Here is a 25,078-nt window from a genome sequence, read left to right as displayed (position 1 = left end):
GCTGCAACAGCCCAGATCAAACGCAGCTGTGTTTTAAAAAGGAATCTACAGGTTCATCTGTATTTATCTGTTAGATCTAAAAAATCTGAGCAATTGTAATGAAGAGGGAGCCTGGAAGCCAGGACAACACCTTTCCTCTTTAAAGACCTGTGAATATCATATTCTGGCAGCTGAAGCTGGGAACTAGAAAGCAGGGTAAGGGAAGAGTTCCCACCCAAGGAAAACACAACATCACTGCAAACAGAAATATTTTTCTTTCTCCATTTTTAGTTTCTGGATGAGAGCTGGTTTGGCGCAGTGGTCAAGGCATCAGGCTAGAAACTGGGAGACCATGAGTTCTAGTTCCACCTTGGGCATGAAGCCAGCTGGGTGACCTTGGGCCAGTCACTTTCTCTCAGCCCTAGGAAGGAGGCAATAGCAAACCACTTCTGAAGAACCTTGCCAAGAAAACTGCAGGGACTTGTCCAGGCAGTCTCCAAGAATCTGACACAATTGAATGGATTAAAAAAAAATGAGGAGGAGGAGGAGGAGGAAGAGGAGATCCAGCACAATCAGACTTGCAAGATTCTCTTTTTATAGCCAGTCTCAATAAAAATAGTTTTAGACTTTGTGTGGAATTGATCTCCTGGTCTGGTTTACCTAATGGGCTGACACTGCTGGACTGATTCCGCTGTGGGACAGAAGATTTGGAAACATGGTCAGCCCTTCTTTAAGCCAGCATAGCTTTCTGCCAGCTCCTGCACCAGATAGCAGCACTTTCCCATGTGGAAGAGCCCAGAAACCAATGCATTGTGACAATGTTATTACATGGGGAAGTTGCACCTTCTGAATTCCTGCCTGTCATACTGCTCTAAAGGGAAACCCTACCCTTAAGATAATAGGTATCAATTCTGCTTCCTTCCTCATCCCACTGTTCGCCTTTACTCTCACTTCCTCAAAACTACAGTGGTAGGAGGTAGGATATCCTAAAACAGAAAAGGGAAACGGATTGGAAATAGCCTCCTTCCTCCTAGCTACAAATAATACAGAAAGAGTAAACACGCCCTGAAACAAAACAGGGGTCAGACTCAAAACTACTGAAAGTAGCTAGCATGAATATAGGCTTCCAATTCCCAGCAAAGCATACTGTTGTCTGGTGTGGGCTGTCATTGATTAAAGTTTGTAATGCTTTTCTCTGAACGCTTGGGCATGCAGGCCACTCAGATGTCCTCAGGAGATCAATGTGGCATTTGTGACCTCGGGTGACATACCACCTCTTCTGAGGAGGTCTCCCTGGACCCAGCTCCTTTTGATGATTTTCATCCAGTTTCTAACCTTCCCTTCTTAGTGAAGGTGATTGAGAATCAGCTAGAAAGGTGAATCTGTTGGAGAGGATCCTAGATGAAATGGATTTTCTGCATCCTTTTTGATAGGACTTCAGGCCTCCTTATGAGTCAGAAACAGCATTGGTTGTACTGGTTAATAACCTTCATTGGGAGTTTGATGTGGGTAAGGTGCCTCCCTTGTTCTATGAGTCTTCTTGGCAGCTTGTGATACTATTAACTGTAGTGTCTGCAGCAAAGGTCACTGGTTTCAAAATGTTGGGTGACATCAGAAGATTGAAGCTGCACACCTTTTTAATGGCTGAGCCAGAGATGCCACAGAGATGCCACCCAAACTAGTCTTTGCAGACTGTGAGGATCTGAATGGGGCAAATCAAGTTCAGATCAAATCTCAGTCAGTATTGCTAGTTGTCAATAGACATCTGGGCAACTTAGTAACAGCAGTTACTCTTGATGGGGTCATCCTCTGTTCACAATCTGCTGTTCTTCTTAGCTTCGCCATTTGGGCCAAATCCATTAATTTGGCCCAAATGGCTAAGCTAAGAAGAACCACAGATTGACTTAATAAAAGAGAATACTGTCTCTGGCTTCATCACTACTTGGCAACCACTTACAGACTACTTGCATGGGTTGGAAAAAAAATGAAGCTTTAATTGTGGGTTTTAGTGACTAAATGGTTTGCTTTGAAAGAAATAATATTAATATGGTTTAATTATGGGTAAGAGATTATATCTCAAATTGTATTTCTATCTGTACTGGAGAAGTCGGAAACCATCCCTTGCTTCTCCACTTTTACAATTTTTCCTTTTTTCTTTAGCTCTATCTTCTTGCTTTCTTTTATTTTCTATGCTGTATTTTAACTATATATGTTGAAATTGAATAAAGTTCTTATGAAAAAAAAACAATTATGGTTCTTCTTGACTCCCACTTAAACAGCTGATGGAAATTCTAACCAGGGCAGCCTTCACCCAGCTGCAGCTGGAACACCAGTTGCAACTTTACAAGGACCAAGATGCCCTAGGGACGGTAATCCATGTCCCGATGGCCACTTGGATGGACTACTGTAACATACTCTGCCTTTGGAGATGACCCAGAAGCTACAACTATACAAAATGCAATATGTAGAGTTGTGACAAGGCAACCCTGTCAGGTTAGAATAACACATTATTTTGAAATTACTGCACTGGTTGTCAGTCAGCTTCCAAGATGCTGAAGAATCACAGCTTCACTGTAATTTTATGTTGTCAAGCATTAGAGCAGTTTGTATTGATCTGTAAGCTTATCAGGAGTGACAAGCAAGCACTTCTCTTACAAAGTCAGGGCTCAACTTACATACTGAATTACAGTGACTTTACTGGCACAACTATAAGGTCTCAAAAGAGGCTGTGCAATTATAATCATGCAACCCAGTGGCCTTATCTTCAACCACCTCTGGTTCCGATGTAGAGCATCCTTGCCCTTGTAATTAACACTCTGCATGTTTTGTCCTTCCTCCAATCTTTTGCTCTTGCTGCCAGGTGTTAATTTTGCAAACGCACCCCAGTGTGGGGTTCCCTACTTAACATTCATAATGTCTGATAAAGCATTAAAAACCTGCTAGGAAAAAAGATGCTACTCCCCCCGCCCCCAATAATTAGAAGGATCCCAACCAGAAAAATTCTTCCAACTGGCAAATTTCTCCCCAGACTCTTGGACTACAGTGTATTGAATCTGGGAACAAGGATGGAGGGCTACCTTGCTTCAGAGCCTTTTCCAAGCTGGAGGACCTGGTACCCAAACTGCTTGCTGTGGTTTGTTGAGAACAGGATTACTGGAGAGGGATCAACATTATACCCCAGAGATGGTGAGGTGCCTGTAGAAAGAAGAGGGGCTGTCTTTATTCAGGGTAGAGAAACAAGAATAAATGAAGTATATGTTCTTATCTTTTCCAACAGACCTTGATCTGTATAACTATAACCATAACGTAGTCTGCATAAATTAGAAGGTGAACCTTTTCACGGCACAAGAAGGCCTGATTCCTCCATGATAACCATCTTCTTGCTAATGACATAACAGCAGCAAAGAGATGTTTTCTCTTCTCTCCAGTCAATTGGCAGCCTTCCTGAGATAAGCCCTGGTTATCTTGTGATCTGAAGCCAGTTCAGATTCGGAAGCCAAGCTGAATTGGCAGTTGCGTCTTCAACACTAGTAACAGGCCTGCATTCGCCATCATACTATGGAGGCAGGCAGGCAGAGAGGCAAATTCAGCTCTTTCCTTCAAACCACCAGAACAGCTGGAGGAAAATTTGGGAGAGGTAAATAAAAGACCAACACCAAAAGCCCCCAGCATGTTTTTTGTAGATGGTTGCTTTGTTCTGCTTCACATCAACATTTAAAATGTTTTTTTTTTAAGTTGCACCAATGGTAGGTAAAGAGAAGTTACTGAGTTTGCTTAAACACAGGACATCAGGGTTTCTCAACCAGGGTTCCGTGAGAGGTTGCTAGGGGTTCCCTGGAAGATCATGATTTATTTTAAAAAATCATTTCAAATTCGGGCAACTTGACATTAAAGAAGTTAGCTTCATTCTCTATTTTTAGTTTAAGAACACTGTGAATGCATATATACAGGCCTACACAGGAAATGAGTATAATCAGTTTGTAACTTCTGGCCCGTATTTGAGCCTGAATGTGCGGGGGTTCCCCGAGGCCTGGAAATATTTCAAGGGTTCCTCCGGGGTCAAAAGGTTGAGAAACGCTACAGTATATTGAATAAATCATTAATGGGTGGGTTCACTTATCATGTAAACCACAATTTGGTTACAACAAACTAAATCACCAATAAGTAAACCTTGTTTTGGCTCTGTTTGTACAACACCCTAACCTGCAATGAACTGAGCCATGGTTTAATTGCCTAAACCATGGTTCATTCAACTAGGGATAAGCATATTGAGTGAATATAGTCATGATCTTTTAGAGGTGGAGTACAGTATGTGACAGTATAATGCAGTTTAGATGGAGAATGCACCTAGATTTTAATGAAATCAAAGAAAATGTTGCTTCAAGAGGTAAGACATTTTTTTTACTCTGAGATATGGCAAATCTGATACTATAGTACAAAACCTATACGTTTCACGTATTTCAGTGGAAATCTTCAAAAAAACAGGCCACAAAGTTATTTTTTAAAATAATATTAATAATTATTATTATTTTATGAGATTTGCCCCCAAAAGTACAGGGTTCTTATTTAGGAAATTTCCTTGCCTGCTGACTTAGCCTTTCTTTTGAATCTGGAGGAAAGAAGATACTGATGTTTGGAAAAAAAACCCTCATCATATTTGCTCTTTTCTGAAAAGATAAAGATCTTAAACATATGCTTCCTGCACATTCATATATCATGAACTCACGGTGAATATTAAAGAAAGACACCTACTAATTTAGAAATCCGTACAAGCCTATGAAGATACTTTGTCTGAAAAGTTAAGTCAGTGTGGGCAGTAGCTATTTAAAATATACCAGAGATCTCATTAAATCATCAGAAAAGGATTTCCCTTCATGTTATTTTTCAGTGAGAATGGAAAATCACTGACAACATAGGCCTAGTTGTGGGGAAAGAAATGCTAAGCTAAGTGAAATTATTTGCCCTCTCACTATCAAAGGCAACTTCAAAATATACTATCTTGAGTCTGTCAGTACAGAAAAAGCAGTCAGAACTAAGGGGAACCCCCCCCCCCGAGGATTCAGATCTTTCTACACTACCATCATTTTTGCTCTCCAACCCTCAGAATGTTTTCAGATGAGGCCATGATTGTCCTCACAAGGACCAAAGTTGAAAGACAAGGACCGCACTCAGGGATCACCCACCCTGCTCCCTGCTAATCAAAAGCTGAGTGTGAAAATCAGCATTCAGTCATCGCTCACCTGCTCGCCCATTCATGGTCTGTTTTATTTGGCCATCACGATCAGAGTTAAGCTGCAAAGCTGACAATGTCCCATTCGTCCACCTAATTTATTAAAACTTCGGAGAAATGTCAGTATGAAAATATGGTAGCTCTGCATGGAGGGAAGAGAGCCCAGAAGCCAGAGGCAGCATGAAGTAGGAACTTCCACCAAGGAGAAAATGGTCTACCACCACTTTTGTTGGAAAACTGAATTCCGCTGAACCCCAGCTGAGATGGACTGCTTCTCCAGGCTTCGGGACGTGATGGGTTTGAAGGGCTGGGTGTCATGTTCACTGTTTCAACGTATAGTATACATCGCAATGTTTCACATGCCATGGCGCTGACGCGCGTTTCTGTTTGGGAGGGAGCTGCTGTGAGACCTTGTACCAGGCTCTGTATCTGTGTTCATTACAATGGAATGTGTTTGGGTTATGTTCTCTGTTCAAGGACTTTTCCCGCAGACCATCAGAAACCATTAGGAGCACCTGGGATTGTGAACTTGGGAAGATTCTACGGGGGAGGGATCTCATTTGCACCGAGGGTTTTTAGGTTGCGTTTGTCGCGCTTTTATCATTCTCAGCTTTCTCTGTGATCCTGCATGCTATTCTTTAATAAATCAGATATCTTTGAATTCCTGCTCATGAGTCTGATGGTGTTTTAGAACAGGCAACCATTACACTGGGTCTTTCACTTCATCAAGTGCTTCCCTGCGTACTGATCAGCAAGCTTGGAGAGGTGCAGATTTTGACAGACAACCAAATCCATGAGTCTGGCTCTCTGTCAAAACCACCTTCCAATCTCTACAATTGGCAGATGGTTTCCCACATCCCAACATTCAGAAAGGGCGATGGCAGCAAAACCAGGGGCTTAACCAATGGCTTTTCCTAACACATTCTGCATAGCTGAAATGAGGACCACCATATCCAGTAGCGAGCCAGAACCGGGGCTAAAGAGGCAGGACTGGGATGAGCAATGAAGGCAGCAAACTTCACGTTGGCATAGTTCTTTGCCAGCTCATAGATGTGTGAACAGCACTTTAACTGAGCCTTACAAAGGGCTGGGTCTGCGATCTTGGGAAGTGGCTAGTGCTGGGCTAGATAGATAATCGATTTAGCAATTTCATATCCGTCAAAGTCCATCACCACCAAGTCCCTTTCAGGAGCTCATGCATAGTTTTTGAAGCATTTTAGTAAAGGTTCTGAAGCTGCAGCTTGAAAAGGTGAAAATCTTACAAGCAGATGCTTGAGTTGTCACACAGGAAGAGGCCTTCTTTGATCCTCTCTCTCCATTTTTCACCCTCACAGTGAAAGCAACCCCTAATTCACACTTGTATAAAAGATGCAGCGATTATGGTACACTATGTAGTGCTGTGTGGCCTTTCAGACATCCTCCCTTCGGAGAATTGAAATGAAAAACGTGGTTCACGTTCAATCATTCCACTGTGAGCAGTTTCTTAAATTTATCACTTATAATAAACAAATAAATAAACGAGGCAAGAAATCTCCACCTGGTGTGAACACAGCTTGAAAGCCAATGGCTAATCCCTGTTTTAATTGTCTACTATTAGGCAGGAAAGCCGGCTGGGTGACCTTGGGCCAGTCCCTCTCTCTCAGCCCAAGAGCCAATCAGGCGGGGTATGAGAGTTCTAGTCCCGCCTCAGGCCTGAGAGCCGGCTGGGTGACCTTGGGCCAGTCCCTCTCTCTCAGCCCAAGAGCCAATCAGGCGGGGTATGAGAGTTCTAGTCCCGCCTCAGGCCTGAGAGCCGGCTGGGTGACCTTGGGCCAGTCCCTCTCTCTCAGCCCAAGAGCCAATCAGGCGGGGTATGAGAGTTCTAGTCCCGCCTCAGGCCTGAGAGCCGGCTGGGTGACCTTGGGCCAGTCCCTCTCTCTCAGCCCAAGAGCCAATCAGGCGTGGTATGAGAGTTCTAGTTCCACCTTAGGCCTGAAAGCCGGCTGGGTGACCTTGGTCCAGTCCCTCTCTCTCAGCCCAAGAGCCAATCGGGTGGTCTGAGAGTTCTAGTCCCACCTGAGGCATGAAAGCCGGCTGGGTGACCTTGGTCCAGTCCCTCTCTCTCAGCCCAAGAGCCAATCAGGCGTGGTATGAGAGTTCTAGTCCCGCCTCAGGCCTGAGAGCCGGCTGGGTGACCTTGGGCCAGTCCCTCTCTCTCAGCCCAAGAGCCAATCAGGCGGGGTATGAGAGTTCTAGTCCCGCCTCAGGCCTGAAAGCCGGCTGGGTGACCTTGGGCCAGTCCCTCTCTCTCAGCCCAACTTGCCTCACAGGGTTGCTGTTGTGGGGAAAATAGGAGGAGGAAGGAGCATTAGATATGTTCGCCACCTTGAGTTATTTATAAAAATAATAAAGGCGGGATAGAAAATAAATAAATAGATGGATAGATAGATAGATAGATAGATAGATAGATAGATAGATAGATAGATAGATAGATATTCACTGTTACATACATGTGTTGCAACAGTACATATTATTCCAATAAAGGATTGCATTCACATGTCAAGCTAGGTCGCTGTAAAGAGTCAGTAAGCCTACACACACTGCCTCCTTCCCCTTGCCTTTCTTGGGTGGTTCGTGACCCAGGTTGGAAGCTTACCTGGGCCACAGGTATCATGCAAGCCCAGAATGGCTGCCATTGGCATTTTGCAGAATCTGTTTCCAAAACCCTACCTTCTGCCAACCAACCATGTTGACTGCTGCAATTGATAAGATACAAGTGCTCTCAAGCAAGCCACTAGTTCTGGTTAATGAGCTCTGCACAATTGTGAGTATATGTGTGTATGAAAGATATCAGGGTACTAATGCTTGTTAAACATAGCAGAGTGAGATGAACATCATGTGAATGCAGCCAGTATCGCTTCCCCAGTACTAGGTTGTAATGGGGACAGCAGCAGTCAGCCACCTAACAAAGGATTTCATAGACAGTGAGTCAATTCAAGCCCAGACATCTATTTTAGGACAGGACCCACAGACATCAAGGAGAAATGCATGGGAAACAAGGTCTGGGAAAGAAATTAATTTAGTTCATATCTGAATGCCAATTTATCCAACTTTGCATTTTCAAACTAATATACAAACTGAAATATAGAACTCTTTTAGAATGGACACTTCTTTGAATTTTGCAATTTATTATTATTTATAAATTTATTTATAAATTTATTAATCAAATTTATCACTGCCCATCTCCCAAAAGGGACTCTGGGTAGTTTGCAATAAAACATAAATAAGAAAAATATAAAACTGTAAAATACTATAATACATAATAAAATAAACATGATAAAACCCCCAATGGCTGGAAGTTCTCTGTGATTTGCAAGCAGAGCAGGATCCTTCTAAGAGACTAACCATCCCCAGGAATGACTACTCTCTCTCCCGCCCCAGGCATGATAACAGAACCAGGTCTTTAGTTGTTTCCTAAAGTCCAGGAGGGAGGGAGCCAATCTTACTTCCGGGGGAAGGATATTCCAAAGGGCAGGGGCTGTTGCAGAGAAGGCCTGCCTCCTGGACCCTGCCAGATGGAATTCTCTTACAGATGGGGTCCGTAGCATGCCCTCTCTGCATGACCGAGAGGGACGGGTTGATATGATGGGGAGGAGATGGTCCCTTAGGTAACCTGGACCCCTGCCATGTAGTGCTTTAAAGGTGATAACCAACACCTTGAATTGGACCTGGAAGCAAACTGGCAACCAACGAAGCTCACGAAGCAAAGGGGTGACATGTGCTGATCTTGGGAAACCCAAGATGGTCCGCGCGGCTGCATTTTGCACCAGCTGTACCTTCTGGATACTCTTCAAGGGTAGCCCCATGTGGACCGCATTGCAGTAGTCTGTATGGGAGATGACCAGGGCATGAGTGACCATTCGAAGGGCCTCTCACTCCAGGAAGGGGCATAACTGGCGCACAACACGGTTGCACAAAGGCCCTCCTAGCCATGGCTGCCACCTGCTCTTCGAGCAGGAGTCATGAGTCCAAGAGGACCCCCAAGTTACACACCGGATCTGTCTGGGGCAGTGCGACCCCATCCAGCACTAAAGATGACAAGTTCCTGGGACACAAGGTGCCATTAATCCACAGCCACTCCGTCTTACTCGGGTTCAGCCAAAGCCTGTTGTTCCCCATCCAGGCCCCTACAGCCCCCAGACGCTCGGAAAGGGTGGTCACGGCGTCACTTACTTCACCCGGGATGGAGATGTACAATTGAGTATCATCAGCATACTAATGATACCTCATCCCATGGTGATGAATGATCTCACCCCGCGGTTTCATGTAGATGTTAAAAAGGAGAGGAGAGAGAACCGAACCCTGCGGCACCCCACAAAGAAGGGGCCCTGGGGCCGATCTCTCCTCCCCTATCACCATCGATTGGGATTGGCCCTGGAGGAAGGAGGTGAACCAGCGTAGAACCATGCCACCCACCCCCAACTCCCTAAGTCGGTCCAGAAGGATACCATGGTCGATGGTATCGAAAACCGCTGAGAGGTCAAGGAGAGCAAGGATGGATGCACTGCCTCCATCCCGCTCCCGCCAGAGGTCATCCATAAGTGCGACCGAGGCTGTTTCCGTCCCATAACCAGGCCTGAAACCTGACTGAAAGGGGTCTAGATAATTTGCTAATGAAAATTCAACAACATATTACATTAGGAAAAATTGTTTGCAAAACTGTATATTAGGAAAAATTGCAAACAAAGTGCATGTGCTCCCGTGCTCCTACATTTTCATAATGCCAATAAGATCTATCTTTTTTACTGTGCTTTCCAGATTTGATACAGTATATCTTGTTCCTCCTAGCTGGGGAATGTCTAGATGTGAGTTGCGCTGTTGGAGCTTGGGATATTAGGCAGTATATCTTTTTATGCCTTTCTTTTTATCCAGTTGTTATATTGGGTAAGGGATGCGGTGGCAGCAGCCGCTGAGCTGCCGAGCTTGCCGATCGGAAGGTCGGCGGTTCGAATCCGTGTGATGGGGTGAGCTCCCGTTGCTAGTCCCAGCTCCTGCCAACCTAGCAGTTCGAAAACATGCAAATGTGAGTAGATTAATAGGTACCGCTTCGGCGGGCAGGTAACGGCGTTCTGTTTAGTCATGCCAGCCACATGACCACGGAAGTGTCTACGGACAAACGCCGGCTCTTCAGCTTTGAAACGGAGATGAGCACCGCCCCCTAGAGTCGGACACGACTGGACTTAATGTCAAGGGAAACCTTTACCTTTACTTACAGTATATTGGGTATGTCTGCTGCTCACAGTCTACAGTATTATGACTACAGCAGTCTATAAACCCAGTAAGTAAATAAATGAATTAAAATATGCATCAAATTACACACAAAATTTTAACAAAAAATACTTGAGTTCGACTGACTGAATTTGAAGTACTTACATCAGTGAGAGACTTAGAAAAACTCAATTAGACATATTCACCCCACCCAAAAGGAAATGGAGAAAACCTTCAACTGTACTTGTCATGCATTCTGTTGGTGACCACTCTCTGATCCAGGCCTGCAAACAGAAATGCTGAGCCATTATCAACGATTAAAAAGTCTGGTGAGCTATGCTGGCTAATACTGAGCCTGTCTCAGTGTCTGGCTTGCTAAAGTCTACCTGCATCTGATGGCTACGTGAATGTGAACTTGTAGATCAAGAAACTGAACCCTAAAGGATCCAAGTTCCTAGGAGTACAACCTATTTAGAAGTTATTTCCAATACTTCCCAAAAGATAGAAAGGAACAATGGAACAGACTTTCCCAACTTCATCCTTCTGGACCTGGCTGATTACAATATTTAGTTCTGATTCACATACACATACTATTTAAAACAAATAACATTTTATTTGCTTTGGGGGTGGTCTGTAGGCACCATCTATAGTGCACGATTGCTTGCTGACCCCAGCACTGAGCCACTGTATCTTTATTGAATGAACTACATTTAAGTCATAAACCATGTTTAACAAGCCATAATGCTTGGGTTCATTCACACCACCAGCTAAAGTGAGATCATTCCACATCATGATTTAGCATCTTGTGTGTTTCTGCTGATATCAACTTCACTGAAGGGGTACTTCAGAGAATCAGCTTACTTAGCACCATTGCAATTGTAAGCTATTTTGTTTTAGTTTAATTTTTTTAAGTTAGTCCTGATGAGCTCAGTTAAGACTCAGCCTAAGAAAAGTACACAGAAAAGCCAGCCTGGAAATACTTTAATCAGATGGCAGGCCTAATTTTCTGTCTTGATGCAAAAAGAGAAACTGACTGCTACATCCTTCCTTCTCCATAATCTGACAGTACAGAGTGAAAGAGGAAGGATGGGCTCCCATGCTGATATGCAATTGAAAGTGCATGTCCTGGGAGTGAATGAAACTGAAATAGTCTGATACAACAGAAGACTGGCCTGGAGCAAGAGTTTTAGGCAAGAAGACTCCGGATCAGTGTTTCTCAATCTTGGCAACTTGATGATGTGTGGACTTCAGCTCCCAGAATTCCCCAGCCAGCATGGCTAGAAATGAAAGGAATTTCCAGACTGGGGGCTTTTCATCTGGCTTTAGAACCACCCACCATGTTTTTTTCCTACAGTTCAGAGAGCGTGTGGGAATTTATATGCTGTAGCAACAAATGCTAATGTTTGCAGCTGACTCTTCTACTTTGAATACCGGCTTAATCAGCAGAAAATAACAGGAAGGAACCTTTATTCATGGTCTTTTAATAAACATCAATGCATGTTGATCAACCTGCGGCTTAAGGGCCAGCCAAAGCATCCTATTATGCAAAAAGCAAGCGTACAACAAGTATCTTTTTCTTCACTATCTACTTTTCCTTACTATTGCAAGATGTCAGTTCCCAGTTTTCTGCCTAGTGAGGCTCATTCCAGATATAATTGCTATAGGGAGGAAGGGAAGTGGCAAGAGATCCATTATTTACCTTTCAGTGTTCTTAATTCAGGCCGAAAAATGTGAAACTCAAAGGTGTTCACAGAGCTGGCCTTGGAGATAGGCATCCATCAGAAAACAATGAAGTACTGGGGACCCTTGGCAAGAGGCCCTGGCACAGGCATACATTCCTGGATGCTCCCCCCTGTACACTTCCCTGTTCCTTCCTGGTTGTCTTTCCCCCAGTGTTTTATTCCTATTCAGTCTGTCTCCCCCTCGCCCAATTCCCTCTCTCTCTCTCTCTTTTATTCTCTGTGACTTCTCTCCCTTCCCCCACTACAGGCAGTAGTGCTAAAACCTTTGCTTTATTTCCTTCAACTTAAAATAAAACTGGGTGCCTTGCAGAGCAATACTACCAAAATCAAATCCAGCAGCATTCTTTCTCCCAAAGTCTCTAGGGAGAGAAGAGGAAGAAAGGGGACTGGATACACCACTGGTAAAAGGTCTGGGGTCTTCTAAGCTCCCTAGACTTGAACTAGCCTTGGCAGCCCCACTGAGATTAAGCTCCAGTGCAGTAGGGGACCTAACGTCTAGAGAGAAATCTGTCCTTATCCCCACCCTCCATCCCAGCATCATAGGGTTCCCTTCCTGTGCTGGCAAGTGGAATTATTGCAACATTACTTTTATTTCCTTCCTACTTGTCTGAAACCACAACTAGAGGAAGTGCCATTGGTTTCCCACAGGCTGAAAATTGCCGCAACTTGCTAGCTTTTGCCAACTCTGCATCTCCTTTCCCTCCCAGTCCAAGTAAGCTATTGCTGTTCCTGTTCAAAATACAGGTAGATCTGTTGTCCATAATGGATTGAAGGAGGGAAACAAACTGAAGCTTAGGACAGTCAAGATAAAAATACCGATCAGATGAGGGAGTAGGAACTCAACATGTTGAATAGGTTACACTTTCCTTAAAATTTCAGGTTTGCTATCAGGCAAACCTGGATTCTACCCTGATCAGCTTTGGGTGGTGCCTAGAAGTTCAGATCAATTGCTAGAATGAGAAGGACAAGGAAATGCCTGATCCTTGAGATGACAGATCTGGCCATAATAAGGCATGTCTCCCCAGGTCTTTCCAGACAAGACTTTTAATACACAATCACCCTGTCTCATTCAAGACCCAAAGTGCACTGCCTTTCGTTCTTCCTTGTTCAATGTTTGTGGATGAAACTGGTTCTTAGGATTAGCAGCCCCCCATTTAGAAGCTCCCTTACACCCCTCCACTGGTTGGAGCACCATAGCATGTCCCATGTGGATTGCTTTCAAAAGGGTTCAGGAATGTCCTTTGGTCAATAATGCTGCAGCTGGACTATTGACTAGGGCCCATCTGGCAAAATGAGCACATGTCCTCCTTTTTGTCCTCACGCCAGTCTTTCTCATGCTGGAAAAAGTAATTTCATATACATGTAAGCCTACGGATTATTATTTTTTTTGCAGTTTTTGTTGTGGATGCCAAGAAAATTAATCAGTGTGTCCTCCTTTGCCCCCATCTGACCTCCTTTCCAATTGTCCCTGTCCTCCTTTGCCTGTTCAGATACCTGGTAACCCTAACTGAGGCTGATACACTGTTTTTTTCTTCAGATTATATAAAGTGTTCACCTTTTTCTGACAGACTAGTAATCGTCAGAAATGATGATTGATGATTCCAATGTAAAGCATTGGTTGTTCATGGTCGATCGATCAATCGATTGATTGATTGATTGATTGAACAGCAGTAACTGAACAATGAATGTACAATTGACCAGCCACAGTCCATATACCCAGTATTGGTCCCACTGAAATTCTAACAACGCAAAGTCTAGTTGCCTCCTGATTTTTAGCAGAAGTGGTTTCTAAGTGGGTAGGTGCTGCTTATCTATTGCTGTTTAGCCCCTTTAAGCATGATTTGTAATGGAAAAGTTGTATATAAATTTAATAATTTGAGAGTTATTTGAGGGACCACCTCTCCCTGATTTCATCTGCTTGTCCTACCAGATTCAGCAGGGAGAGTATGTACAGATTCCATCACTGAGGGTGCTACGTTTGCTGGGCCGTAGGTGGTGGGCCTTTCCTGCTGTGGCCCCTGCATTGTGGAACCTTCTCCCCCTGAGGTCAGGTTGGCCTCATCACTGTTGAGCTTCTGGAGGTCACTCAGGACTTGGTTATGCCAGCAGGCCTGGGAACCCCAAGGGATGGGTGAACTAGCGAGGTGGCTCCCTTATTTTTAACATCCCTTCGTCTTTATTCTTCGTTTTAGTTGGTTTTTAATGTTTTTAATGTTTTAATTTATTGTTTTTAGCTCTTTGTACGCTGCTCAGAGTCCCTTGTTTGTAAGATGGGTGGCTACATAAATTCGAAAAACGAACGAACAAACAAACAGATAGATGTTTCAGAAAAACGCATACAAAACCAGCATAAACGTCTTCCATCTACATCTCCTTGTTCCATACCTCTGTGGAGAACGGGGCCTATAAAATAATGAGTATGGTTTCCCTTCTGGCTCTTCATCAAGGATCAAGTGCCTGGATGTTAGTATCTGTTTTCTTTGCTGGGATAACGACTGCTCGGTTCTTTAAGGCTTACAGAAGCAAGGAGCTTGGTTTTTTTGCCACCACCCTCTCACAACACCTAATGCTTTACAGATGATTCCCACACCCGTTTAGATGTGAAGCTGTGGGGGGTGGCGGGGAAAGCAAGAGAGCTTATGCAAAGAGAAAACAAAACAGGGGAAACGGCACTAGTGATATGTGGGTGTTTATCTGTGATTCACACAGCACCACATGAGATGACTGTAGTGTGATTTCCCTTCTGGTTAGGGCCACCTCAGCATGGCTGGCTGAGGAATTCTGGGAGTTGATGTCCACACATTTTCAAGCTGCCAAGGTTGAGAAACACTGCTCTAAGCCATTGCCTTTTCTCCAAGATTTCAGTACTGTAGATTACAAAACTGACAAGCAAGTAGCAAATCACTCAAGAGAATGGAGGGGAAATGGTGTGTATGAGAAAATGTGAATGTGTGTGAGAGAGAAGTGTAAAATACATTTATACCCTCCCTAACCAATCTAATTAAAAAGTTGCAAATCAGGCGAAAGGTTGCTTTAAGTCAGGCCCACTCAGCTCCGAGAGCTGGAGCTGCCAGACCGCTTCCCTTGAAAAAGCATGATGGTTCTGAATGGTTCCTCTGTACAGAGTTGGCCCAGGACTCTTGCTGCCAGGAACGGACCTGTGGGCCTCTTGCTGCTTTCTACTGGAGGTGGGCTGAGGTATCTGCAGGCTCATGAGGCTCAGCCACACCCTGAGGGACACACATGCAAGCTCAGCTGATCCTACCACATACAAGCTCTCCCGTTTCTGCCAGCAGCAGCCACCCTGCCCCACCTAAGGCTACCAGATTTGGGTGGAAGAATCCAGATGGCCCTGTAGTTCTTGCTGTCATCTGATGGCCCTCCAGATCTTATGGTCCTAGCCCATGCCAGAAGAAGCATAACTTGACTGCTCAACTGAGGAGAAACAAAAGGGCCATGGAAGAGGACAGTTCTGAAAACTACCCTACTTCCTCAAGCCCTTGTCAGCCCTTCAAGGTAGGCCAGATCAGGAAACAGGGACCACCAGAACTATTGGAACTCTACTTTATAGTTCTAGGGTATAATAACAGAATCTTGATAAGAGTGTCTTCTTCCCTCCCTCCCTCTTATCACCAAGAAAGTCAAGGCAAAGTAATCTTGAGTTTCTTCCTCACCCTGTCCAGTCTTTCTGGGCTAAGCTGGTGTTTTTATAATGTCTGTTGCATATCTTTGTCAAAGCTATCTCTGTTTTCCTCTCCACCCCTAGCTTATTCTGTGAATGTTTAGTGCTCCTTCAATTACCCCACTGAACAGGTGATTGGTGGCTGGAGCTGCACCCTAAAATGGGAGATGTGGCTCTCTTCAAACCCAGTTTTGTTTTGTTTTGTTTTGTTTTAGAGAGAACTAGCTGTCCTGTGCTGCTGATGCAACCTCTTACCATCATGTGCAAAAAAAAAAAAGGGTGGGGCAGCAGATAACCAAAAGGTACCAGTTGTCTCCATCTTGTGCAGGTCCCTGACTGTGCTGCTGATAGAAGAGCGGGAAGGCTTTCACAATTCTGTTATTCTACCCTTCAATAGTAAAGTCACATTCCTGGAATCTTTGTGGCATCTATTTTCTGACCTGGCCTACCTCAAAGTCCAAGGGTTGACAGAGAGAGAGGACAGTTAGGCCTTAAGATCTGCTCTTCCCCCATCTCCCCACCCCAACTCAGTCCCTTCTTACAAATCTGTATTCTTCCAACCCAAATCTGATAGCTTCAGGTGTGGTGGAGTGGTTGCCCCTGGCAGAAACAAGTGTTGGGAGGCATCAGCTGGCACAGAACAATCGTCCTGAATGAAAGAAAAAAATGCCTCTCTGGGGCAGAATTCCAAGAAGAAGCAAGAAAGAGCTTTCTAGGTACTCCAGAACAATCACCATGAGCTTCTGACCCGAATGAGGATATGATGGTGACAAGATTCTCTGAGCTTGCTTCTCTTTGTGCACACCTTTCATTACCAGGCTGGGCAATGTCATCAGTGCAGGGAGAAGTGGAACTTGTTGGCTCTTTACATGTGGTAGCTTGTCCTACCAGCCTTGACTGGGGCATTGTTTCTTCCCTGATTGGTCGTTGGCTGGGGTGTTATCTCTTCTTTGATTGTTTTTGTTTACCTACTGCTGGTTCTTGCTTCCCTGGGAGTTGGTTAATAGGTGTGAGATGAGGAAAGTTTAGGTCTGTTTGCTCTTTTCTTGACATTGGTTGCTTCCATTCTTGAATGGTTTATAAATGGAGCTTATATCAGTGTTTCTATTAATGGTCCGAGTGCCATGCCTGTAGCAATTCTCTTGCATTTGTGGATCTGGCTTGGTCTAAAATGTCTACCGTTTCCTAATTGAAATTTTGGTTGAACACATCAGTGTGTTATGAAATTAAGGAATTTTCATAGATCTCCTGACTGTCACTTGATGCTCATGGATGCATTCTCTCAATTTTCTGCCCATTGCCCCACACGGTCCTTGCATTGTATGTTGTAGATGACTCCTGTGTTGTCTTCTATGGCTGTTGGGTCTTTGGGCTTTCTTGGGATGCTCTGGATAGATTTTGTTGGTTTACGGGCTATCAAGATGCCTAGGGGTTGTATGTTGGTAGTTTCAGAGAGATTTTTGATATGGAGTTATTCTTTTCATGAGTTGGGCAAATTGGTAGTTGTTGGATGCATGGAAAGACACTTTTTGAGGAAACTCTGGATATCCATTGTGTTGGAACATGTTATATTTCTGCTTTTTGGAGTTCTGGGTTATTGCAGTGCATTTTTGCTTGTCTATAGATTGTTCTTTTGTGTCCCTTTGGTGCTGTGATAGTTTACTTAATTGATGTGGCTTGTTTTGTAGTACAGTTATTTTTCTCTGCTGATGGGTATGTTCAGGAAGGCTCATTTACTGTTGTTCTCTTCTTCTCTTATCATTCTGATTCCATGAGAGATATTATACATGGTCTCCAGTTGATCTTTTTTGATAATGATGAATGTGTTATCCACACAACAGATCCATACTTTAGGTTGTATCTGTGGGAGGACTATGGTTTTCAGCTGTTGCATCACTGTTTCTGCTATAAATCCTGAGATGGGTGATCCTCTGGGTGTTTCTTTGATCTGTTTGTATTCTGTATTTGTCCATCAAATTGAGGGATGAGGGAGAGGACAGTAAGGTCCAAAAGTCCAGGTATTTGAATGGTTGTGTGTTCTGTTAGATTTGATGTATGGTGTAGTACTGTTGCAATTGAGACTTTTGCCAGTTTGGGATCTATGTATGTGAAGAATGTGATGATATCAAATTAAACCACGATTTCATCTTCTTCAATTGTTTTCAAGTGGACCAGTCTATTCACTGGTCAACACAACCCTGTGTTCTTCAGTGGGTAGATTGGGCCGAAGCAGAGTTTTACTGCCTGATGGCCTTTGTATCTAGTAACCTGAAATTTTAATTCATGTTCTATAGGTTTCCATTTTGAATACATAGTCTTAACATCACCTTTGGCAGGTACCCATGAAGTCCATTTGCAATGTTAATTTAGGGCTGAATATAGTGAACGTTTTACTATGTAGTGAAAATAGTATTCTTACAAAACAAAGAACTGAATGCTAGGTTTTTTTACCCTTCAATGATTCACTTAAAAATAAGGAGCTGATTATTTATTTTTAGCAGAAAAAACAGTTATTGCTCCATGTTGGAAATTTCTTGCAAATTTAACAATTGATTTGTGGATGTAAAAACTTAGAGTAATGAACTTCCATGGGCAAGAATCATACTTTTATCAATTTGGTCAGGTTATATTCATGAAGTTAATTGTAGCAGGTATAGTTTTGTCTAAGTGCAAAAGCTGGCTTGCAGCTAAACCTCAAAAAAACCAAGAGTATGGCAACCAGCTTGATTGATAACTGGCAAATAGAGGGAGAAAACGTAGAGGCAGTGACAGACTTTGTATTTCTAGGTGCGAAGATTACTGCAGATGCTGACTGCGTCAGGAAATCAGAAGACGCTTAATCCTTGGGAGAAGAGCAATGACAAATCCCGATAAAGTAGTTAAGAGCAGAAACATCACACTGACAACAAAGGTCCGCATAGTTAAAGCAATGGTGTTCCCCGTAGTAACATATGGCTGCGAGAGCTGGACCATAAGGAAGGCTGAGAGAAGGAAGATCGATGCTTTTGAACTGTGGTGTTGGAGGAAAATGCTGAGAGTGCCTTGGACTGCAAGAAGATCAAACCAGTCCATCCTCCAGGAAATAAAGCCAGACTGCTCACTTGAGGGAACAATATTAAAGGCCAAACTGAAATACTTTGGCCACATAATGAGGAGACAGGACACCCTGGAGAAGATGCTGATGCTAGGGAGAGTGGAGGGCAAAAGGGCCGACCAAGGGCAAGGTGGATGGATGATATTCTAGAGGTGACGGACTCGTCCCTGGGGGAGCTGGGGGTGTTGACGACCGACAGGATGCTCTGGCGTGGGCTGGTCCATGAAGTCACGAAGAGTTGGAAACATAGTTTTGTCTGCCCTTATGATATATGGAAACTATGAACAATTTTTGGACTTTTTTGTTATATTTTCTATTTATTTAATTTATGTTTTGTGTTCTAACCTTGTCTACTCTTTGTTTAGGTCTTTCTCTTTTTGTGTAAATTACTTAAGTAATTGATTAATAACAATTTAAAAAAATCAGTGCACAGGGACATCTTAGACCAAGCCTGAAGTGAGAGGCTCTCATCCATTATATCACCACCCTGGCAGGAGACAGAGGTGAAGAAACTGAATGTTGCTTTTACTTTAAATGGGACTTGTCTTATAGTCCATCGCTGAGAAATTTCTTTCATGGGTTTCCTACTTCTTATAATGAGCATATTTACTTATATATTTATTTAATTTATCATAGTTCTTTACCGCCCGTCTCATATTGCACGACTCTGGGCGGTTTACAAGTAAAATTAAAAATAAAATATTAAAATAGTGTTGAAGAGCTGCATACTGGGAGGTTCTAATATTAGTTGGAAGGCCTGGAGCCTGGTGTAGCGCTGAGCCCCCCATTTTCTTAAACTAGCCCTGGGTGAGATGCCTAATCTTCCACTTAATCCACTACAACAACATCCATCTCTGCATCTCCAATGGATTTAACCATGCAAATGTTTGAAGAAAACTGTACAGCTAATCTGCAGAACATGTGAGGTTGCCTCACTGAGAGGACAGGCCCCTAATGTTTCTTGAGGGCAGGAATGTATGATGCCTGCCTCCCCCAGTACTCCAGGAAGACAACCCCTGTCCACAACTTGGTTGAGTTCACCAGCTGAGCTTCTTTTCATTTTGGCAATGTCTCCACTCCAACTGGCCACTCTATGCTACACCAGGAATGCTTCCTCACTTTGGGTCACTGGTCACTGCCCTCTCTGGACGTTTTGTCCTGGGCTGACTCTCCCCCTCTAAAGGGACCTCGTCCAGTGAACCTGAGCTTTTTTCTTCATTTCACCGGCGGATGATTGTTTTTTCTACAAGTTCACTAGTGGAGTAGTGAAAGGTTGGGTTCCTTCTCCTCTTTCTCCTTCTCCTTCTCCTTCTCCTTCTCCTTCCTTCCTTCCCAGTCTACCACTGGACACACGACCAATCATGAGAGGGCTCATACAAAATCTCTATCATTGGAAACCACATGCCCTCCAAGGTCCAACCATAGGAAGGAACATGATAGGAGTCCAGGTGAGATGGGTAAAGAAGCAGGGAAATCCACCAACTGGGGTCCGTGATGAGTGCATTCTGGTCAGAATACCAGACCATCACTGTGGCCAAACCAGAGGAAGGGGATAAAATCTGGAAAGTGATTTCTTAAGTTAATTTCCAGCCAGTTAATCCACAAGCAGCTTAAGGCTGTACCGTAATGCAGAAAAGCTTGAAGGTTATGTAGGTGATCAGCCTCAGGGAAAGACTGCATCAGTCTCTTTAAAGGCAAAATGTTCTGAAAAGATTTATTGCCATTGTGAGAATGCTCAACACTGCCTGGCACTTCAGATGAGCAGTGCATGCCAAACTATAAAAGTATCCTTAAAATTGGAGAGCTGATAGCTGAGTCTGATGCTGCAGTCAAGGAGTATCTAAGAAGCCTACTCACACCACTACCTTGAAAAAAAAATCCAAAATAAGATCATATAGTTACTGGCCACAAAAGAGAAGATGGTGGTAGATCTGATGTCAGAAGTATGTTACTCAGTTATTCCAGGCAGCACACTTGACATCAGCCTTATGGTACGAATAAATTTAATGATGTACTTTCTAACAGCAACAGAACCTTCTAAAAATATTTCTGCAGTGGTGGCTGTCATTTTCTGGAATGAATGAAGTATCTGATGATACTACAGGAGCTGGTATGGCAACTCTGCTTGTTGAAAAGTTGGAAGATGTGGTAGTTCCCATAATTGCCATGAGAGGTCAGGGCTACAATAATCATGTTGACATGAAAGGAAAGAAGTGCAAGATATGAATCTGAAAGCCAAACTTTCTAACCGTTTTTGTCCCTCGCAGTTCTCATTCATGGAATTTGCGGGTCAGAGATATTTCATCAGCTTCTATTGAAGCTGAAGATTTTTTTAATGAAATCAAAGCATCTATCTGTTATTCTCCACATTGACCCATCAGTGGCAAATGTTGATGCAACATTTGGAAACAACCTCTCCACTCTGAGTATTACAAGATGGGGCATCAAGTGGGAGAGAGGAAGCCTACTCGACACCAAAGTGGAGTAGCAGATGGTGCCACAGTTCTCTTTGACAGGAATTGTTCATGGGAAAACAGTGGCAGAAGGAATTGGAATCATAGAAATATCCCTATCTTCAAATTTCTGGTGGTTTAGTATTGTGACCTGACATACTGTTTGAAATAAATGTTGTTAGCAAGAGATTCCAAGGGGTTTAAGATAGGAGCCAGCAGTTGACAGGCCAAAGAAGGTAAACATAAAACAATTGTGAGGTTATTGTGGGGAACAATGGTAGGAGATCCCCAGATGAGTCAGATTGAGCTCCTGGAGAGAAAGCAGGCTATAAATCTAACATATAACTGAAATAAATAACCATTCATAATCAATCTTTCAAGGAAAATTGGAATTACTACATGGAACTAATGAATTGGCAAGGAAGCAGCCACAAGCATGAGCAGGAAAAAAAAAACAGATTTATACACTCATCTGGCTTGGCATTACCACTGCTAAGAGACTCAGCAAATATTTCCCAAACCACCCAGCCAAGCATAGCTAACTGCATTTTGCAATGGCTTCTTGTACGGGTCAGCTGGCACTTCCTGTTTGGTTGGTGGGGAGCGCAATTTGTTAGTTTGTACATTTTGAAGAATGACAAACTCCGGTTTCATGGTGACAAATCTCTCACCCTGGTTCAAGTGGCAAGGAACAAAATTAGAGCAGCAGAACTACTACTTTAGAACTGGCTCCAGCCAATTTTGTAACTCTTCTTCCCCACTTGATTTTCTCGGACAACTAATGCCTATTTAACCAGAAAATAGCCATTATTCCAGGTTCAGAGGACACAGAAGATTGTAGCAAAGAGTAGAATAACCTATAACAACCCAAGGTTATGCATGATTAGCACTGCTCTTGTCTGATGGTCTGAGTTTGAATGATACGATGCAATCCTATTATCTGGAGGTGCCCAGAATCAAGTCAGGAAGTTTTGCATGCAAAAGCCATGTTATTTTTGCTAAATAATAGCTCCTCCTTGAGTCTTTGGCTCAGCACTAAATCATCATCATCAACATCACCATCATCATCATCATCATCATCATCATCATCTCAAGCCCTAAGTACAACCATTACTTTGCAACCTAGTTTATGACTTGTTCTTCATGGCCATCTCTCTCAAAAACCATCCCATCAATCAATCTTTAAGAAAAGAAATACAGAGATATGTGCAGTGGACCCCAGCCTTTCACCCAACCGTTGGCAGGATTTACACAAACCGCTCCCATTGAGGCGTCTGACCACAAGGCCACCTTACCTTGCAAAGACAGTCCGAGCAGCAGGGAGAGAAGACTGCGTGGAAACGTTACCCCAGCCATGGTGAAGTGGTGAAAAAAGATGGAAGAGGTTACTTTCTTGAGCTCATGGCCAGAAGTGCGCATCAGCAGGTCACTAATTTGATAGCCCCCTCCCCAAAGCAGCTGAGACGGAACTCAAAAACAAGAAATGGGAAGAAGTGAGACGAAATTTCAACATCAGACAGCATTCTGCACGGCATGGTTCGAGGGGGAGGGAGGAGAAAAAAGAGGAGGAGAAAAAGCTTGTAGAGGACACACTTTTTTTTCCCTCCTGGGCTGACATCTAACATAGCCAACTTGAGTTTTAAATGTGAGGGTTCCTGAGCAATGCTCAGAAAGCAGGAACACTGTTGTACCTTTAGCATCCGCTCAACTGGAATGGGATTGTATGGATTTAATAAAAGCTGTCTGAGAAGCACCAGGGATCTGATTTGAAAGCATCACGTATCTTAACACTCATGTAATGCAAGCATTAGCAGCATCTTTGGGCCAAGAGTCACAGTCTTTTCCTGTGTTTCAACCTCTGGGGGACCATAGAAAGTGTGTCAGGGGCAGTCACCTCTCTAATCTCCTTTGCTTTAATGATGAAGGATTTTTTTCTGTCAGGCAGAATTGGGCAATCCATATGGCCCCGGCAGACCCATTTTCGGACTCCAGAACTCCACAAGACCACACTGCCATCTGCAGAGATGAGTTCTCCTGGCAGAGGTTGCCAACAGCTGTTCAGGCACATGGGAGTGTGTGGGAAGGCAATCATTTGTATTTCTGAACCAGAATTCCAAGATCGGCACTGTGGGCAGCCAGCCGACAAGATAGCAAGCTGGCTGCAGTCCAGTGACAGGCAAACTTAGTCAGACCTTTTAGAAGCAAAGAGTCCTTTTTACCTAAAGTTAAAGACAGCTATGGCAACATAGTCAAGGCTTGGCCGGGTCAAGACCAGGAATCCAATAAACTAAGGACAATCCAAGGGACAGACACCAGACACGGTGAGATGGAATCCAGAGTTCAAAGCAGGGCACAGCAAGGAAGCATGATGGAGCTGAGGCTTGAAAAGTTGTTTTTTGGGGGAGCACTGAATAACCCAAGCTGAGCCACCCTCCAAATGCAGAGCTGAGGTGCCTGACTCGTTGGTGTCTACTCTCCTGCTGGCCTGGTGTGGGGCAGTCTATCTGCCCTGTGGAGCTCAGCCCTCTGCTGTCGATCCTCAAAGCACGGCCCTGCTTGGGGCTGGGAGGCTGCTCTCGGGGTGCAGGTGGGGAGTCCTGGGGGCTGGCTGGATCGGCCTCAGCCGGGGTGGATCATTGGCTTCGGTCCTGCTGGAGTCGCCCCTCCAGGACTATTATCCCCAGGTGCCCCCAGCTCTACTTCCTCCTCTTCATCAGAAGACAAATCCAGCAGGGCCACACCCTCGGCAGAAGCAGATCTAGCTAAGGAGGCACTTGGAGTATAGATGACAAGGGAATGAAACAAGGAGGAAGGCCATCCAGCTGCACCAGAGAAGAATGCAACAGTCGCATTTAATTTCCCTGTAAATCCACCTAAAATGACCTTTTCATGATGAAAAGCTCAGAAACTGAGGCGACTAATAGTGGCAAGAGATGAAGATGCGGAACGCATGGGCAAGCTGTGGCCAGGAGCGTCCATGGTGAAATCATGGGGGAAGTTATTTAAGGGGCAGGTCTTTGATCGCATGGTTGTGGCCGCCATATTGACTTTTTTGACCCCCTCCCCGCCTATGGCTCAGCAGGTGTTGTTGAACTTTGATTCCCAGCCTAGTTAAAAGTGTGGCCAGTGATGAGGGTTGTCAGCAGTGGAAACTGAGAAATAGCTACAGAGCTGGCCTTGTTCTAGAAAAGCAAATTGAAAACAAAACATCAAGTCCAGATACAGGCCTATCTATTGGGGATTTCTTGAAGAAGTGGGGTGTGAAAAAGCTAATCGTGAACCACAAATATTTTGCCAAAATTAGCTTTTACACTGGAGTGTAGGAAAGGGATTGACATAATGCCATTAAAATTATCTATCAGGATCCAGAGAATTACAGGCCAATTCGTGTAACGCTGTTCTTCATAACTTGGCAGCAAATATTTTTAAAGACTGTTTTCAAGCAGCCTGTGTGTGTGTGTGTGTGTGTGTGTGTGTGTGGAAAACGTCAAGACCATGAAAATAAAGCCCTGCCCACACTGTGTACACAACACATTAAAAGCGGCAGGGCTGTAATCACATGGTTGCAGCCGCCACCTTGACTTTTTTGACTCTGGGCACAAATGCCTTTGTTGTCAAGCTCATAGAGGGAACAGTCTTGCTGAAGAAGCA

General features: G+C 43.9%; 1 protein-coding gene across 1 annotated transcript in view; it reads right to left on the bottom strand.

Moving 5' to 3' along the window:
- The window catches only part of ITGAL (integrin subunit alpha L), a 68,004-nt gene extending 45,048 nt beyond the window's left edge, over positions 1-22,956 (bottom strand). Inside the window, exons 1-2 of the mRNA XM_063301379.1 lie at positions 22,723-22,956; positions 3,057-3,174 (exon numbers count right to left, since the gene is read on the bottom strand). Coding sequence (XP_063157449.1) covers positions 3,057-3,174; positions 22,723-22,846 — 242 coding nt within the window. The 5' untranslated portion in view covers positions 22,847-22,956. The remainder of the gene's footprint in view (positions 1-3,056; positions 3,175-22,722) is intronic.
- Positions 22,957-25,078: the final 2,122 nt, after the last annotated feature.

This window comes from Candoia aspera, chromosome 4 (assembly GCF_035149785.1).
Source record: "Candoia aspera isolate rCanAsp1 chromosome 4, rCanAsp1.hap2, whole genome shotgun sequence".
Taxonomy (NCBI): domain Eukaryota; kingdom Metazoa; phylum Chordata; class Lepidosauria; order Squamata; family Boidae; genus Candoia; species Candoia aspera.
This window is presented reverse-complemented; position numbering and strand designations above follow the sequence as displayed.